This window comes from Pelophylax lessonae (assembly GCF_965119305.1).
Source record: "Pelophylax lessonae genome assembly, chromosome: 13".
NCBI lineage: Eukaryota > Metazoa > Chordata > Amphibia > Anura > Ranidae > Pelophylax > Pelophylax lessonae.
Genome location: NC_138780.1, coordinates 159,245,835 through 159,262,267, shown reverse-complemented (window position 1 = coordinate 159,262,267; position 16,433 = coordinate 159,245,835). Strand labels below are relative to the sequence as shown.

Below are 16,433 nucleotides of genomic sequence, written 5' to 3'. Positions count from 1 at the left end.
TTTTCACTTAACTAATGTGTTTTCATGAATGTATAGTATGCTCAATGATCTTTCTTTTTTCACTGCTCACGCTGCTTTGATGTACAAAGATATTCACACATACACCAGTCTGCTGGAGAGCCAATGCATCACAGAAGGTCAGAGGATGTGGGGAATGTGCCGGTCCGCATGTTGTGTCAAACCTGTGATTAGTTGCTTTCCAAATAGATATTTTTCTCCTGTATTCCAAAACCAATTCTCTTTAAAGTGGTTGTAAACCCTTACATATACCCAGTGAAGTGACTGGCCTTAGGTGATACACAGAGATGAAACAAATCCTCCTACATAGGTTGTACCATTTTATCTGCAGCCTTCCTGAATTATAAAGCTTGTCTGAGAGTTCAGAAAAAAGGAGCGGAGACCTGAAGTTACACTCTGCAGAGTTCAGTGACGAGAGCTCTGAGAGCAGATTGGAGAGAAGGACACACCCTGCCTCCACACAGGAACAGAGCTGAGGATATCAGTCAGCTGGAGCTCCCTCCCCTGTCACCATTTTTCTCTAGGTGTCAAGAAAACTTGTCAGAAGTGATTGATGCTGTGATGCTGATAGCAGAGGATTAAAGCAGCAGACAAAAGTGACACTTACTGCTTTTAATTAAGACAAGTACCCACTGTAGAGGGATATGATTTGTTCATATTTCATGTCTGAGGTTTACATCCACTTTAAATTTCACTGCAACCTAATAATAACTTACTAATCGAACAGTAGCATTCTTCAAAGGCTTCAGGCCAACGATTCCTGCAAACCTATGCTGATACTAGCCTGCATGCCTACAGTCTCCCCAGATTTGCTTTTTTTCCCTTGTGAAATTGAGATGACGCTGCACAGCAATCTACAGTAACCAATCACACTTCGATTTTTGTAATATTTTCATTTGTTGCTGTGGCTTCCTGCCATTTGTGTCTGCAGGTGTGAAATTGCAAACCGCGAATAGGCCTTTCTAGGTCAAGATTGTTTATTTTCACTCCAATGAATGCTGAACTCTAATAGCCATATAAAAGGTGCATTTACCAGAGGGTGAGATTACGTCTAAAAGAGAAAACAGTTTTGTAGTGTTGCCTGTAGTGCTTTGAGTAGAATACATATACTCCTTGTGATCTAAAGACACAGCTGTGTCCATGTATTTCTCATTGTGTACATTTTTTAACATTTCCACTGGGCAAACTGAGAGAAGGAAGAGGTTTGCCACTTTCAGATAGATCTTGGGTAACCTTTCCCACTGCTGATTGGTAAAGCTTCTTACTCAGAACACACCTGTTTGAATATGGCTGTGCCACTACCACCCATTGGAGTTGAACAATTTTTGTTGCAGGGGGTAGGACTCCAAATATTATTTACACAAAGCAAACCAGACTGTAACATTTACTAGGTCTCCATGGTTAGTCTGTAAAAAAAAAAAAAAAGATTCAGATGGTTTATCAGTGGGTGCACAGGCTTACCCACCAACATGTTAAATAATTTTGGGTCACCATTGAGTAGATTTCTAGATATGTTCCCAGCTCCTTTTTACCTGCATCATATCGTAGCAGGGCTTCTTGCTTCCTAAGACTGGGTTCACAATTATGCGAGTTGGATGCAGGTTTCTCCGCATCCAATTTTCATGGCAGAGTACAACTGGCTTTCAATGGAACCAATTCACACCGCCGGGGTGGCCGCGGTGGAAAAGGTCCTGTGCGTCTTTGGTTCCGAATCAGGTGCAAAATCAGACAGAAATTCTGACCTGATTCACACATGAATCGGTGAACAGGGGCGCACTGGACCCCCTGCTGTTAGCCGCAGCATGTGTGAACCTGGACTAATGGATTTTTTTGATTTTGGAACTTTTTTCATATTCTAGAAAATACAGCATTTTATAGTGAGACTACAAAGGGTATCAGAGCCGGAGATTCCAGGAAAGTCCGTACAGGCAGTCCCTGAGTAACAAACAGTGTTGGGGTAGTTACTCAAAAAATGTAACTAGTTACTTCTGTAAATTGTAACGAGATTACTTTACTAGTTACTGCATTTGAAAAGTAACTTCACTACTTATTACTTTACTTTCCTCTTTCTTAATTGACCGTGTAGAAGAAGATACATGACACTCTTTCTGCATAGAGTTTATTGTATAAACACAGGCTTTGGGAAACATGAGAACAAAACCTGAAAAAACAGAATAAAACATAAAGTGCAACAAAAAGTCATAAATTTCATCCCTCTCTATTCTTCGAAATAACAATTGTATCGCACGGCTTGGGTAACGCAGGAAAGCGCGTTCCTATAGCCTAGTAAAGTAGTGTAGTTACTTCCTATAGCCTAGTAAAGTAGTGTAGTTACCAATATTAGTATTGTAACTAGTTACGTTACTTCGTTACCAAAAAAAGTAATCAGTACTTTGTAACTAGTTACCCCCAACACTGGTAACAAACAAACATACAACTTACAAACAACTCATATTTACAAATGGAGGGAGAAGCTGTGAGAAGAAATCTACCCCTAGGAAGGGTAATTCAATCCTGTAAGAGTTATCTTAAAAAAAAAATAAATAAATAAAAAAGGTGTCTCCACTGAAGGTTTATCACCAATCCTTGTTTCCACAACAACCCAAAATTTTCAAATTCCAATTGTCACTGGGACAGAAAGTGAGGTGAAATCGTCTGAACAGGGGCACAGACAGCAAAACAAATGTTACAGGGGGGGTTAATCCTTCCCTATGCTATCCAAAAAAAAAAATGTAAAATTACTTTTTGGCTCGAGTTACACTTAAAAAATGTACCTGTTCCGACTTGCATACAAATTCAACTTAAGGACAAACCTACAAATCTACAGACCCTATCTTGTTTGTAACCCGGGGACTGCCTGTATCTGGCTCACACAGTGGAGGAAGAGGGAGTATCCGTATCTACTCAGCAGCAACAACCTACAATCATGTTTATCTCAACAAAACTGGTTTTCTTTTCATGCATAACTGCAATGCATTGCTCTGATCAGGTTTACTGTCTTTTGATATTGGGATTAATAAATGTAGCGGTCATTCTGCACGTTTTTTTCCTTTTTTTTTTTTTTGCCTTGTAAACAACGTGCCCTCGTTTTTGATTCTTTTGGCTTGTGAACATCAAGCAAAGTAAAGCATGAACTCTGGAAGCAGCTGTGTCTCTGCAAGCAATGTCTCAGCTTTACGCTTGCTTATTCTTGCCTTTCATAATGAAAAACAGGAATGTAACCGTATGCTGGATAATAAGCGAGAAATGAAATTCCTGGCATAATAGTAACAGAGGTCAGTGGTTGTTTACATTCCCCTGAACTGTGTGGCTTTATTTGATTTAGTTATAGACACTCAGGAGCTGGGAGGTAATGTGTGGTATTACTGTTAGGTCAGGCAGGTAATAGGGCAATGCTGTAAGACCTCAGAGGGCTACTCAGTTTTGGCTTGGGGAAACAACAGTCAAGCCTGTCTGTATTAGCAGAATGTGCTAAACACCCCCGGCAGATCTTCCTATGATGTGTTCGGTATTTTCAGCCACTTGCTATATTTTAAGAGGGAGCCTAGCCTCTTCCTCTCTCCTCCATGCATGCTCAGAAGAGCTGAGTGTTCACGTTTCTGCACCAATGTATTCAGAAATTTTGAAGTTTACAGCACTGGAACACAGAGACAGAGCTTAAAGGAGAAGTGCAGCCAAAGCTCTGTGACCCGTTTTTAGCAGGCAGAGCAGGGAGCTGCATCCAGCTACGCAAGCATGATTAAAAAAAAAAAAAAAAAAAAGATGGCCATACTTCTCTTTTTAAAGCCCACATGCAATGTGTGCATGAAAAGTAAAAGCCCATAGCGCAGACAACCTCTGGCACCATATCTTACCATCAGAAACCTCAACTACCTTGCTGTCTGCTGGTTCAGCCTCCTTTTTTAAAATGAACATTCCTATTATGTAGTGCTTGGCTGCTGACATGGGTGAGTTCCTTCTAGTGGTGTGCTGATATTTACATAGGAGCTTACAACGCTGGAACATTTTAAGGAGCTGTCCAGCAAATGTAAGGTATCATATGGTTCCAGAGGGTGTCTCCTCTGCAACTGTAATTCCTAATTCAGATTTCAAGCATACAATACAGATGCACCTTAACTGTTACATAGAGGAGTTGTTTGAGGCCAGTGATTACATAGAGGAGTTGTTTGAGGCCAGTGATTGCAAAATGAAAGTGCCTCTGTGCTTAGATACTGCGAAGAGGCCATGAAAGACTCTTGTCAGCATCATTCTGAGTTGTGTCATCCGGTAGGTACAGGAATATTAATACCAAGCACTGCCAGATACCAAAGTGCCATTTGCTAACGTTTGCAGATTTTTCCACACTCTGTCTGCAAATACCTTAGTCATCTGGATAGACGCAATGTGCTTGGGGTAAGTGCAGTCAGAATTTTAACCACAACATGCCACATTGTTGGAGAAATTGTTTATAAGGGACTGCTGCTTCCAATTTTCTAAATGAATAACCGTACAGAGGGGCTTGATAAATGCAGATATAATCTGTCTGCATTTTGAGTTCACCACTTGGCTAATGCCTAAAAAGTTTGTGGTGTCATTCCCTGTACTGAACTTGTAGGAAATATCAGATGAAGTCAGACATTTAAAATGTGTACATGAGCCAACCAGCATGCTGCTCAGGTTGTATGCTGCAGTGTGAGCATGGTAAAAGACGGGGCAAAAAAAAAAATCTCATAGGCTGACAGGCCACAGTCTTTATTTTTTTATGTCTGATATTAAATATGCTGCTGCTTGTTAAAGGTTTGTGTGGCATACATAATCTCTTTTGTGCTTGGAATATTTAAGTGTATGTCTATAGAATGGATGTGTATTAACTGGTTATGCAATATGCAGGAGGGAACAGCCGAGCTACAGGGATGCTTCTTCAGTATAAGAGTGCTGGCTCGGATGATCTCTTACAGATGAAGTTTACAACAAGTGAAGATTTTAACAGTAATAAGAAGACGTCCGCATCCTGGCTGGCCGCTATGCACAAGGTATCTGTATGATGTGTGTCATTGTGGAGGAGTCTCCTTTTTGTTTCTGCCCTGTGCATGGTATTGTGCAGGCCAGTCTGGCTAGTGCTTGTGGCCAACATTACCCTCCATTGTAGTTTGTAATGAAAAGCAATCTTTCTCTTTCTTTCATTGAAGGACACAGACCAGCATGAATCTTGACTGTAGGGTTATAGTGCCACCTTCAGGAGTAGGACACGTGGTAGGCAGAAAAAAATAAAGCATTGCATATGGGCAGACTGTGCCAGTAGCCAAATCCCCTCATCTGCTATAGGCAGCTTCGTTTTTGGTCTGTTTAGGAGTAAGGACCTAGCTGCCTGCTTGGGACCTTTTTTTAGTTCTCCCTTTTTTTTTTTACCAATCTTCGATTACACAGCTAAGCTGGTTGACAAGCTGGATAATTTAGATCCTAGTTGTCACCCCAGCTTGGCCAGCGATCACATGCAGACCACTAGTTATGTATAGCCAGTAAGTAGTCTCATGGGGGGACGCACATGACTAGATGATTTTTATTTTTTATTTTTCCCCAGCCAACAGCCATCCAACACCCCTCCTTTTGGGTGTCCCCTGTGTGGACTTCGGGACTGATGAGTCCTACCTGGGTCTTCTCCCCTGAGGTGGAGGTCGATGCAGGGGCAGTTTCTGCACCGCCAGCAGACCACGCAATGTCTGATCCAGTGTCGTTGGACAGTGAGGGTGAATCTTCTTCTGCTACTACTATTGTGCAAGAGAAAGAGCTGGTGTCTGCCTTGGGATTCCTCTGTGCTGCAAACCTTTAAAATTGAAGGGGAATATAGGGGGGCTGTTGGCTGTTCCCTTTGGTAAGCATAAACCGGTGCGTGTCGATATGGTGACTCCCTATCCTACTTTGCCAAATTTGTTAACAGGGAATGGTAGCGTCTTAAGCTGCGATTTTTGTGATACTGAAACAATTTTCAGTTCAGTGTCTTTTTCGAAGAGGCTCTTCTTAAAAAGTGGACCTCTCCCCCAGTTGTGGACCCACCTATCTCCAGGCTTTAATAAGGCTACTTTGATTCCAGTGGAAGAATCGCTGTTCAAGGACCTGGCCAACAGGAAGTCTTAAGCGGTCGCGCAATCCATTTACTGTCACTGGCTTGGCCTTGCACTGGTGTTCCAACCTCTCACAGAATGGGCAAAACATCTGCATCTGGGTTTGGGTAAGGAACAGGTATCCCCAAGCTAGGCAGGGTTAGCAGACCAACTGGGCCAGGGCCTCCAAGTACGTGTGCTAGGTGTTGCTGGATGTGGCACCTTAACACTATAAACTTTCTGTCTCAGCGGTGGTCTTGCACAGTGTTCTCTGGTTTAAGTTTTGGTTGGCGGGCCAAACCTCTTAGACAGCCCTGACTGAGTTACCCCTTTCAGGGAGATGGGCTGTTTGGTGCCACTGTGGATGACATTATCAGGAATCTCATGGGTGGTAAAAGCATCTTGCTATCACAAACTCGGAAGGGCAAGAAACCGTGGCGCAAGCAAGGACCTTCTTCACGCACAAGTGGCTTTTTTTGTTCCTCAGGCACCTAGGACAAGGAATCTAAACCCCCTATACCCCCCACAAATACCAAATGTTCCTGGCAGCACAAGCCCTCCATGACATGAATGTTTGCCCCCACTTGTTCACACAGGGTGGGATCGTCGTCTTCACTGGTTTGTAGATCTTTGGGATTCTCCTGACAAATGGGTCTGCAAGCTGAGTATGTTGGGCTAGAAGACAGAATTTCTTCTCCACCACATTCTTTCTTCCAGTCTTAGTCTTTCACCATCTGGACTACGTAATCTTTACCTAGCAGTCGAGGGCTTGCTTCATGGGGGGGGGGGGGGGGGTGAGGTCCCATTGCAGAGGGTGCAGGCAGGATCGTGGACGTTGGCCATGTTTGTGTAGTCCGTCACGTCACGGCAGCCATTTTCCCTTGGTCACGCATGACGCTGGAGACAGCCATGTGGTGATGCCGGGGCTCCTCTTTCTCCTATACCTGGGATAAATGAACTGGATGGACACTGATGGCAGTTGCTGGGTCCAAATATTTAGCGCTCCTTAGGCTGGTAGTGGTGAGTCTCTGGGGGGTCCCTATTCGCTCTCTCTCGCTCTTCCCTGCTGGGACCTGTAGTTCCATAGTGTTGTGGTTTTGTTTTTTGTTTTGTTTTTTCGTACAGAGGTCTACAATCGAAAGCCAAAAAACCAGGCTGGGTGGCAGGGTGGATAATCTAGATCCAGATCAAAAGAAACCATAATATTGGCACACAAATTGGCTGTGTAACCACTCCTGTGATATAAATAGCAGCAATATAGATTAGTCCATAAAAGTCCTTAAATGTCCATATGATTCTAAAATGCACCTGTGGCAGCCATCCCAGAGTAAGCCAACACTGTATTCTGAAAAGAAGGAAGCTGCTCTTAGGAGGTGCTTCCTTCTTTTCTCTTATCTAGATCCTGTAGTCACTCCAGCCTGGCTAATAAGTGCACACAGACCCTTTAGATATGTGCTGGGTCGGGTGCAACAGCCCTCCTGGACTGGTGTGGCCAGGGAATTAAACCTCTCGTGGGGGCACATATGACTGGGCACCTAACGTCTGTCTTGGGAGTGTTGCATAACGCCATTGATAAGTAAGCAGATGTCAAACCCCCTCCTTAGCCCAGAACAGTGCGGGGCACAGTTACTTCCTGGGGTAGTCCATCTTGTGGGATTCTCCTCCTCCCATTTTAGGTCGGTCTATCCAGCCAGTCTGTCCTATCCTTCTCTTCAGGGCTTCCTACTTCCCTGTTGGGCAAAGCTGAAGTATTTGGTGATTGCATGTGGCATTGGGACTATGCTACAGAGCGGTGAGGGAGCGCTGTGCCTGGTAGGGATGTGTGTCTGCCATGTGGTGTTGCAGCAGCTGGTGCCCATGTTTGTCATATCCAGGGTGGCTCAGCGGTGGCCATTTTTGGTTTTTCATTACATTCTGGTGCACTGTATTTTGGGTACCTGGGCTGCGGTATCCATCTTATTGGAGATTGTGGCCATTTTTGGGACCCCTAGTGATTTTTTTTTTTTTTTTCCAAATTCCTTTGCCTCTGGATCGGCTGGTGAGCTAGAACTTGTGGAACTCCTCTTCCTGGCAGTGAAGACAGCTCCCTGTGCTTCTCTGCAACCAGGGTCGTGGTAGTGATGAGTCCTAAGTACTTACAAAGGTCCTAGAATCTCTTCTTGCCCTTTTTAAGAATTTTAGGGATCCCAGGTCACTGGTTATCTAGACTACCTTCTCCCGAAGGACTCCTATCTCTTCAAGCTATCTACCAATGTCCACAGGACAATTCAGATGCTCCAATGTTTCAGCTGCGTGATCAACTTCCAGAAATCTGCTCTCTAGCTTTCTCTTCGCTTGGAATACTTGGGTGTGATCCTATGCCTGGGAATTGAGGTCAAAGACATCCCTCAGTGAGATTCTGCATGAGAGTTATAAGCCTCATGGTAGCCTCCTTTAAGGCTGTTCCATTCGCCAATTTTCATTCAAGACCTCCCCAGCATAACCTCTTAACCTGAAAAAAAGCACGCTTCTCTCAACTTACCCATCCTGCTGACCAGACAAGCAGGGGTTTTTCTTTTAGCTTGGAGGATCCTCCAGGCCAGCATTAAAACGGAACTGAATGCAAAAAAAAAAAAATGCGAACAGGCAGGCTCTTTATTGCCGAAGACGCATTCAATGTATCTTCTGGAATACAATAAACTACCTGTCTGTTCGCAATCCTCTGCATACCCTCATCCAGCACAAGGCCAGTGTGCCAGGATGGATAAACCTGGCACCAACCAATCAAGACAGCCAAAGGTCGGCGCTGGGGACAAATTGCCAGTGAAGAACCTTGCGGAAGTTGGACCGTAAGTATTTCTTGCCTTTTTAGTACCTTTTTAACAATGTGGAAGTCATTTCTTACTTATCGCTAGCAAGTTTTAAAGTCTTGTAATCTCTTTAGAAAGGCAAGAGAACAGGCCAAATGTAATTGTAAAAAGGAACTGGCTGCAATCCCCACGCTGAAACTGTTCTAGGCTATCTTTTTATTTATATTTATATATATATATATATATATATATATATATATATATATATATATATATATATATATATATAGTGGTTTGCCCATGCATCTGGCACACACCATTTTTTTTTATCTGAGTGGAAGTACTAAATGGACTGAATTTTCCTGAAAGGTTATACACTTGTAGAGTGTTTTGGAGTCTAGCAATGATTGATTACACTGGCTCTTGAAAGCATGTGCGTTTTGCTAGGGATGGCCAGGTGGTGATAAACTCCAGGAATGAACTGCACTATAAGCAGATCTGCAAATTGCACATGTCCAGAATCCGAGGCTGGACAACCAGAGCATGGATATTCACAGATGGCATGTACATTGGACACTAGACAAGTTTAGCTACTGTCATGCCTACACTGATTACAAGTAGGTCCTATGCGGGTTTGCCTCCGGTTCAGGTGCAAATTCAGGCAAACATTCTGACCTAAATCGCACCTGAAATGGTGAACAGACACACACCGGATCCCAGGCACAAACCCGTGGCCGCACATATGTGAACCCAGCCTAGAAAGCTGACTTGGATCATTTCTGTGGGGGAAAAAAAAAACTGTCAGTGTGCACACTGGCGGATTGTATTATGGTGGTCAGCACTGACACTTTCTGACACAGCTCTAGTCTGTAAAGCAGTCACTACCCTGTAATGTGTGTGGATGTTTGGGGCAACGTTGCTCAGTCTTTTATATTAAAAAAAAAAAAAAAAAAAAAGGCCATGGTGATGGTTTAATATATTTGTGCTGGCACATTTGTTTTCACCTAAATTTTTTTGATATGGTGAGAAGCATACCTTTTTATTTTAGTTACATTTTGTATACTTTTAAAGAATACGTCCAGGTATCAGAATGTTATTGGCTTGGACCAATGTAACTGTTTGTACCAAGCCTGGCCAATTCCCCTGGAAGCTGGAAATCACTGAAGTACACACTGCTGCTTCAGTAATCTCCACTTCCCCCTGGGTCTTGGGCTAAGCTGCTGCTCTCACGCATTGTAAACACAGGAAGTCAGCTGCTCCGCACGGGCATAATTCAGAGAAGGCTGTGTTGTCACGCTCTCCACCTTGTCCAATCAGAGAGCACAAATCTTTCTCTGAATGGCGCTAGTGTTAAGAGGCTGACCTCCAATGCAGCAGATTCGCCACTTATCACAGCACCTGGGAAGCAAGTAGAGATCACCAAAGTGTCTATTTCTCTTACGTCCTCCGACAGTCGCTGCCGCCTCTAAGTCATCACTAATGGGTATTGACTTCCGCTCCGCAGGAGTAGCTAGGCATAAGACTTAGTCAAAAAGAACAAAGGCATTTGCATATACACACCCATGGGGGCTGTCCCACTAGGTCAATACCCCCCTGCAGTGACCACTCCCAACTCAGTTTCTTTCTGCCTAGCGTCAGGAGATTTTGCCGGAGCCTTCCATTCAGTCCTATGGGCAGCCATTTTCCCTGAGTCATTGCAGCTTATAGTTCAGCCTTTTCTGACATCACTTCCTTTTCCTCTGAGGCAGCGACATCGGTGGTAACACACTGCGGGGCTCTGCAGACTATCTCTCTCACCCTTCTGTATTGTCATTTCTGGCTCAGTTTTCTTCTCCTGTTAGGGGGTCTTTTGTCACTGTACCTGTAGCGGTGGGCTGCGCACTCCGCAGCGGTTTTAAAGGGGCAGTACCAAATTTATTGCACTGTTTCATCTTGGGCAATGGATTCTCAGGACAGCAAATTCCCCCCAGCTTTGGTGGGGGGCCCCGGTTCTCCTGTGGCCCCTCTGAAACCTGATTTCGCCGCTGTAGTGGTGACCTTGGTGTCCAATATGGAGGTGCTGATGGCTGAACGTGCTGCTAGGAAGAGGCCCAGATTGTCTCTCCTCTGATTCAGATGGTGATATGGCTGCTGCGGCGAGCGTGCCCTTTTCAGGGTCTCGCTCATCCTTAGACCCGCTGGGGTCTGAGGGGGAGGCGGAGGTGGAGGGGGTTGATACTTCCTCCCCGGAGTCGCCTGAAGAGCGCGCGACCATGGATGAATTGATTGTTTCTGTAAAGAAAACGCTACATTTGGAGGATGAGCCCAGTCCTCCGGGCATTGTGTCCTCATTTGGGACACACAGGACCCGCAAGTCGGCGCAGGTCTTTCCCTGTCCCGATGAGTTTCATTACACTGTTAATGAACTGTGGCGCACTTTAAAACGTCCATTCCTGGTACCTAGATGGTTCAAATTGCTTTATCCTTTTGCGCCGGCTACGGAATCACGATGGTGTGTGCCTCCACAGGTGGATCACACTGTGGCTGTATTGAACAAGGCTACCTTGGTTCCTTCAGAGGATACCCCGGTTTTTCAGGATCCCACGGACCGGCGGTTGGAGTCTCTAGCCCGCCATTCCTACACGGTGGCGGGCTCGTTGCTCAAACCCATTTTCGCGTCAGTTTTGGTGGCTCAGGCGGTGGCTGATTGGACTAAGGTGCTTAGGAGCAACCTCGTGTCTGATGCTGTTCCACCTGCCCGGCTGGATATGGTGAATTAAACTCACCAAGGAATCATGTATTTGTGTGATGCGGCCTTAAATGAGGCCCCTTTGGCAGCACGCCTATCTAGTGTCTCGGTGCTTAACCGTCGACTGATCTGGCTGAAGAGCTGGTCGGCTGACCAGTCCTCACCGAAACAGTTGTTGATTTTCCCTATGCGGGTTCTCGCCTTTTTGGCGAGGCGTTGGATACCTTGGTAAAAGGCGTCACAGGGGACAAGAGCACTTTGCTGCCCCAGAACCCGAAGAACGAGTCCTTTCGTGGCAAGCGGGGTTCTGCGTCTCGATCCACTCAGGGGTCCTTTCGTGCCTTTCGAAGCCAATCGAAGGGCAAGCCTTTCGAGGGCCAGGGTAGCCAGAAGAAGCCCTGGGCGGGCTAGCAGTGCAGGACCTTCTTGCTCAGGGGGTGATTGTCCCAGTACCTCATCGGGAAAGGTTTAGAGGATTTTATTCAAATCTGTTTACTGTGCCCAGGAAGGAGGGCAAAGTACGTCCTATTCTGGACCTGAAAGCGCTGAACTGTTTTGTGCGCGTTCGGAAGTTCCGTATGGAGTCTCTCCGCTCGATGGTGTCCTCCCTGAGTCCAGGGGAATTCCTGGCCTCAATGGATCTAAAGGATGCGTATCTGCACATCCCCATTTTCGAGGGTCACCAGAGGTATCTTCGGTTTGCTATCGCAGAGGACCACTATCAGTTTGTGTGCGTTACCTTTCGGTCTCGCTTCGGCTCCAAGGGTTTTTACCAAGGTGCTGGCACCGGTTCTGGGCCTGTTGAGGGCACAGGGCATTGCGGTCTTGGGGTACCTAGACTATCTTCTTCTGAGATCGAGTGTCAGCCAGGACCTACTGCGCGATCTGTCCACCACAGTGCAGACGCTACAGGAGTTCGGATGGACAATCAACGTTCAGAAATCTACGTTGTCTCCATCGGTTCGCCTTCCCTATCTGGGAATGATTCTGGACTCTGCTCAAGCGAAGGTGTTCTTGCCGGAGGACAAGCTCCAGACCTTACAGGACGAGGTCAGGTCCCTCAGGGACAATCCGTCCTCATCACTCAGGACCTGTATGCGGGGCCTGGGGTTGATGGTTTCGGCCTTCGAGGCGATACCCTTTGCTCAGTTTCACATGCGGGCTCTCCAGGCGGAGATCCTGGCCAGGTGGGACAGACTTCCTCCGTCCCTGGATCTGAGTGTCTCATTGAGTCGTCAGACCAGATTGGCTCTTCTGTGGTGGCTCCAGTCCCCAGCGGTGTCGGAGGGCAAGTCCTTCAGTCCGTTGTTGTGGACGGTGATTACCACGGATGCCAGCCTGTTGGGCTGGGGGGAGTCCTGGGCAACCTGTCTGCCCAGGGCACTTGGTCGAAGGAGGAGTTCTCCCTCCCGATCAATGTGCTGGAATTGAGAGCGATAAAACTCGCTCTTCCAGTGGTCAGACCGACTTCGGGGCCGTCCTGTTCGGGTACAGACGGGACAATGCTATCGTGGTGGCTTACATCAACCACCAAGGGGGCACCAGGAGTGCCCGGGCGGCCCGGGAGGTGACCGACATTTTGTCTTGGGCCGAGACTCATGTCCTGGCGATTTTAGCAGTTCACATTCTGGGTGTGGAGAATTGGCAGGCCAACTGTCTGAGCTGCCAGACCCTGGACCAGGGGGAATGGTCCCTACACCCGGAGGTCTTCCAAATTCTGTGTGCGAAGTGGGGATCCCCGGACATGGATCTGTTCGCGTCTCGACTGAACCACAAGGTGGAAAGGTTCGTGGCAAGAATGCGCGATCTTCTGGCAGACGCCGCGGATACGTTGGTGGCCCCTTGGCATCAGTATTGTCTGATGTATGCCTTTCCTCCAATTCAGTTGCTGTCCAGGTTCCTCCGCAGGTTAGCCTCGGAACCACACCTGGCCACGCCGGTCCTGGTACGCCGACGTTGTTTACCTGGCAGTGGCGCCTCCGTGGGAAGATCTCCTCCTGTCACAGGGTCCGATCTTCCATCCTGCCTTACAGTTGCTGGCTTTAACGGCCTGGCTGTTGAGACCCAGGTCCTAAGGGATAGGGGTCTCTCCCCTGAGGTCATCCCTACCCTTGTCAAGGCTAGGAAAACCTCTTCTGGTAAGATCTATTCCCGTACCTGGAAGGCTTATTTCGCCTTGTGTGAGTCCAGGGGGTTCTCCCCTCGCTCGTACTCGGTGTCGAGAGTGTTGGCCTTCCTCCAGTCTGGGGTGGACCAGCGCTGGCCATAATCAAGGGCCAGGTGTCCGCACTGGCTATTCTTTTCCAACGCCCTGTGGCGTCTCATTCCCTGGTTCGCACCTTTATTCAAGGTGTGCGACATTTGGCTCCTCCCAGGAAGGAGCCCTTACCTCCATGGGACTTGAACTTGGTTCTGTCCGTGTTACAGTGTGCTCCCTTGAAAACATAAGAAATATATCGTTGCCTCTGCTGTCCAAGAAGGTTGCCTTTTTGGTGGCGATCACTTCGGCTCGCAGAGTGTCGGAACTGGCGGCGTTGTTCCCCGTACTTGGTGATTCACGAGGATAAGGTGGTCTTGCGTCCACGTCCCTCCTTTCTTCCTAAGGTGATCTCTGAGTTCCATCTTAATGAGGACATTGTCCTGCCTTCGCTTTGTACGAAGCCCAAGCATTGTACGAAGCCCAAGCATCCTAAGGAGGTTGCTCTGCATTCCTTGGATGTTGTCAGGGCGATCAGGGTTTACCTGTCGTCTACGGAATCCTTTCGCAAGACGGATTCCCTCTTTGTCCTTCCTGAGGGACCTCGGAAGGGCATGGCTGCGTCTGCAGCGACTATTGCCAAATGGATCAGACAGGCCATTGAACAGGCACCCTTCCCTGTTAAGGCGCACTCTACAAGATCTGTGAGTGCATCCTGGGCCTATTGGCATCGTGCCTCGGTGGCCCAGGTGTGCAAAGCTGCGACTTGGTGGTCGGTGCACACTTTTTCAAAATTCTACAAGGTAGATGTTCTGGCATGAGCTGATGCCTCCTTTGGCCGCAAAGTTCTCAGTGCGGCAGTGCCATAAAGGACCCTTGTTTTTTTTTTTATGGGTCCCTGGCTGTTGGTATTTGCTTTCCTGGGCTGTTGCTCCTGTTGAGCATTGTTTTCTGTTGCCCAGAAGGTTCTCTTACTGTGCGTGTAAGGTTCCTTTCTTTGATGTGGGTACTGCGTTGCCTTTTCTACGGTTGCGTCTCCCACCCCTCATATCTACACTGCTTTGGGACATCCCAATAGTGATGACTTGGAGACAGCGGCGACTGTCGGAGGACGTAAGAGAAAACCTGAATTTTTGTAAAATCTTACCTGTAAAATTCCTTTCTCTGAGTCCTCCGACAGTCGCCGCCCCTCTTTTGGGGTTTTTGTCTTATTACCTACTGCTATGCTACCAAACTGAGTTGGGAGTGGTCACTGCAGGGGGGTAGTGACCTAGTGGGACAGCCCCCATGGGTGTGTATATGCAAATGCCTTTGTTCTTTTTGACTAAGTCTTATGCCTAGCTACTCCTGCGGAGCGAAAGTCAATACCCAATAGTGATGACTTAGAGGTGGTGGCGACTGTCAGAGGACTCAGAGAAAGGAATTTTACAGGTAAGATTTTACAAATATTCTGTTTTTTTTTTATTTGCAGCTACCAGGGGCATTGACCCACTATGGTATATACATGGTTACATTGGCAATTCCTGGGCTTATTCTATAATGCTCAGTGTGATGGGGGCCCTTGGACTAATGTTTGTTTTTTGTTTTGTTTTTTTAATTTCTGCAGGCTGCAAAGCTCCTGTATGAATCCCGTGACCAGTGACCGAAGCAGGAAGATGAACAGTGCAAAGTTTTATTTGTAATTGTCATTTTTTTGATGCAATATAACAAATCTTCTATATGCCCGATATGTACAGCTAAGTTGTTAATTACAGTGTTTCTTTCATTTGCCCACTGCAGGCAGCCATTGCAGAGACAAGGACTTGGTGCTCTACAATGCAGCTTGTACCCCAATCGTTTTATGGTATATTGCAAAAGTAAATTTTCGCAATTGACAGGTTGGAAAATGTCTGGCATCAGTGTGGGCAAATGATAAGTACACCAGTCCTTTTTATAACCAGAATATTTCACTTTATTTGTGCAATATATAAATATATATAGAGAGTATATACAGTTTAATAATGCTTCAGTCTTTAAGCTCTCAAGACTGTGGGGCTCATTCAGACTCTTCCTTACTTAAGATTTAGTGTGGTTATTGTATGGAATAAGGACCACATATTGATCTGCATACAGTTACCTGTATTTATAGACTGAAAAATCTCATTCATTTAGGAATACAGACTACATTCAGAATAGGTGCAGATTCATTTGTGGGTGTTATGCGTTCTTCACTCCAATAATTTAATCAGAATCCCCAGCGATCACTGCCTGCATTTATTGTAGGAACATGAAGGTGTCCCCTCTCACACAGGCATTCAGTAAACAAGAGGAGGGTCCCTGTCCCGCTTTTGTTTAAAATTAGTATAATGCCTCGTTTCCACTGAGTGGAACGGTTTGGGTCGGTACAGTTTGGAAGGGTTAGACTGGTCCGGTCTATTCAGGTGAGCGTTTCCATTGCAAGTCAGGCCACCAGGGGTCATGCGGGGTTTACACCAAATGAGGTGTTTGTTTTGCGCTTTCGTTTGATGTGAGCATTGATGGTTTCCTGTCCGCCAATCGGTGGAATCTATCGTGTGACGCCAGTAGCTCTGCCCTAACCGTACCATACCATTTCCTAAGGCCCTACATCTGAAGGAGGACCA

General features: G+C 46.4%; 1 protein-coding gene across 2 annotated transcripts in view; it reads left to right on the top strand.

Moving 5' to 3' along the window:
- The window catches only part of ZFYVE21 (zinc finger FYVE-type containing 21), a 72,240-nt gene extending 56,205 nt beyond the window's left edge, over nucleotides 1-16,035 (top strand). Inside the window, exons 6-8 of one of the 2 annotated variants that reach the window (XM_082242951.1) lie at nucleotides 90-137; nucleotides 4,888-5,030; nucleotides 15,419-16,035. In XM_082242951.1, coding sequence (XP_082099077.1) covers nucleotides 90-137; nucleotides 4,888-5,030; nucleotides 15,419-15,454 — 227 coding nt within the window. In that variant the 3' untranslated portion in view covers nucleotides 15,455-16,035. The remainder of the gene's footprint in view (nucleotides 1-89; nucleotides 138-4,887; nucleotides 5,031-15,418) is intronic. The other variant, XM_082242952.1, reaches the window with a different exon arrangement.
- The last annotated feature ends 398 nt before the right edge of the window (nucleotides 16,036-16,433 follow it).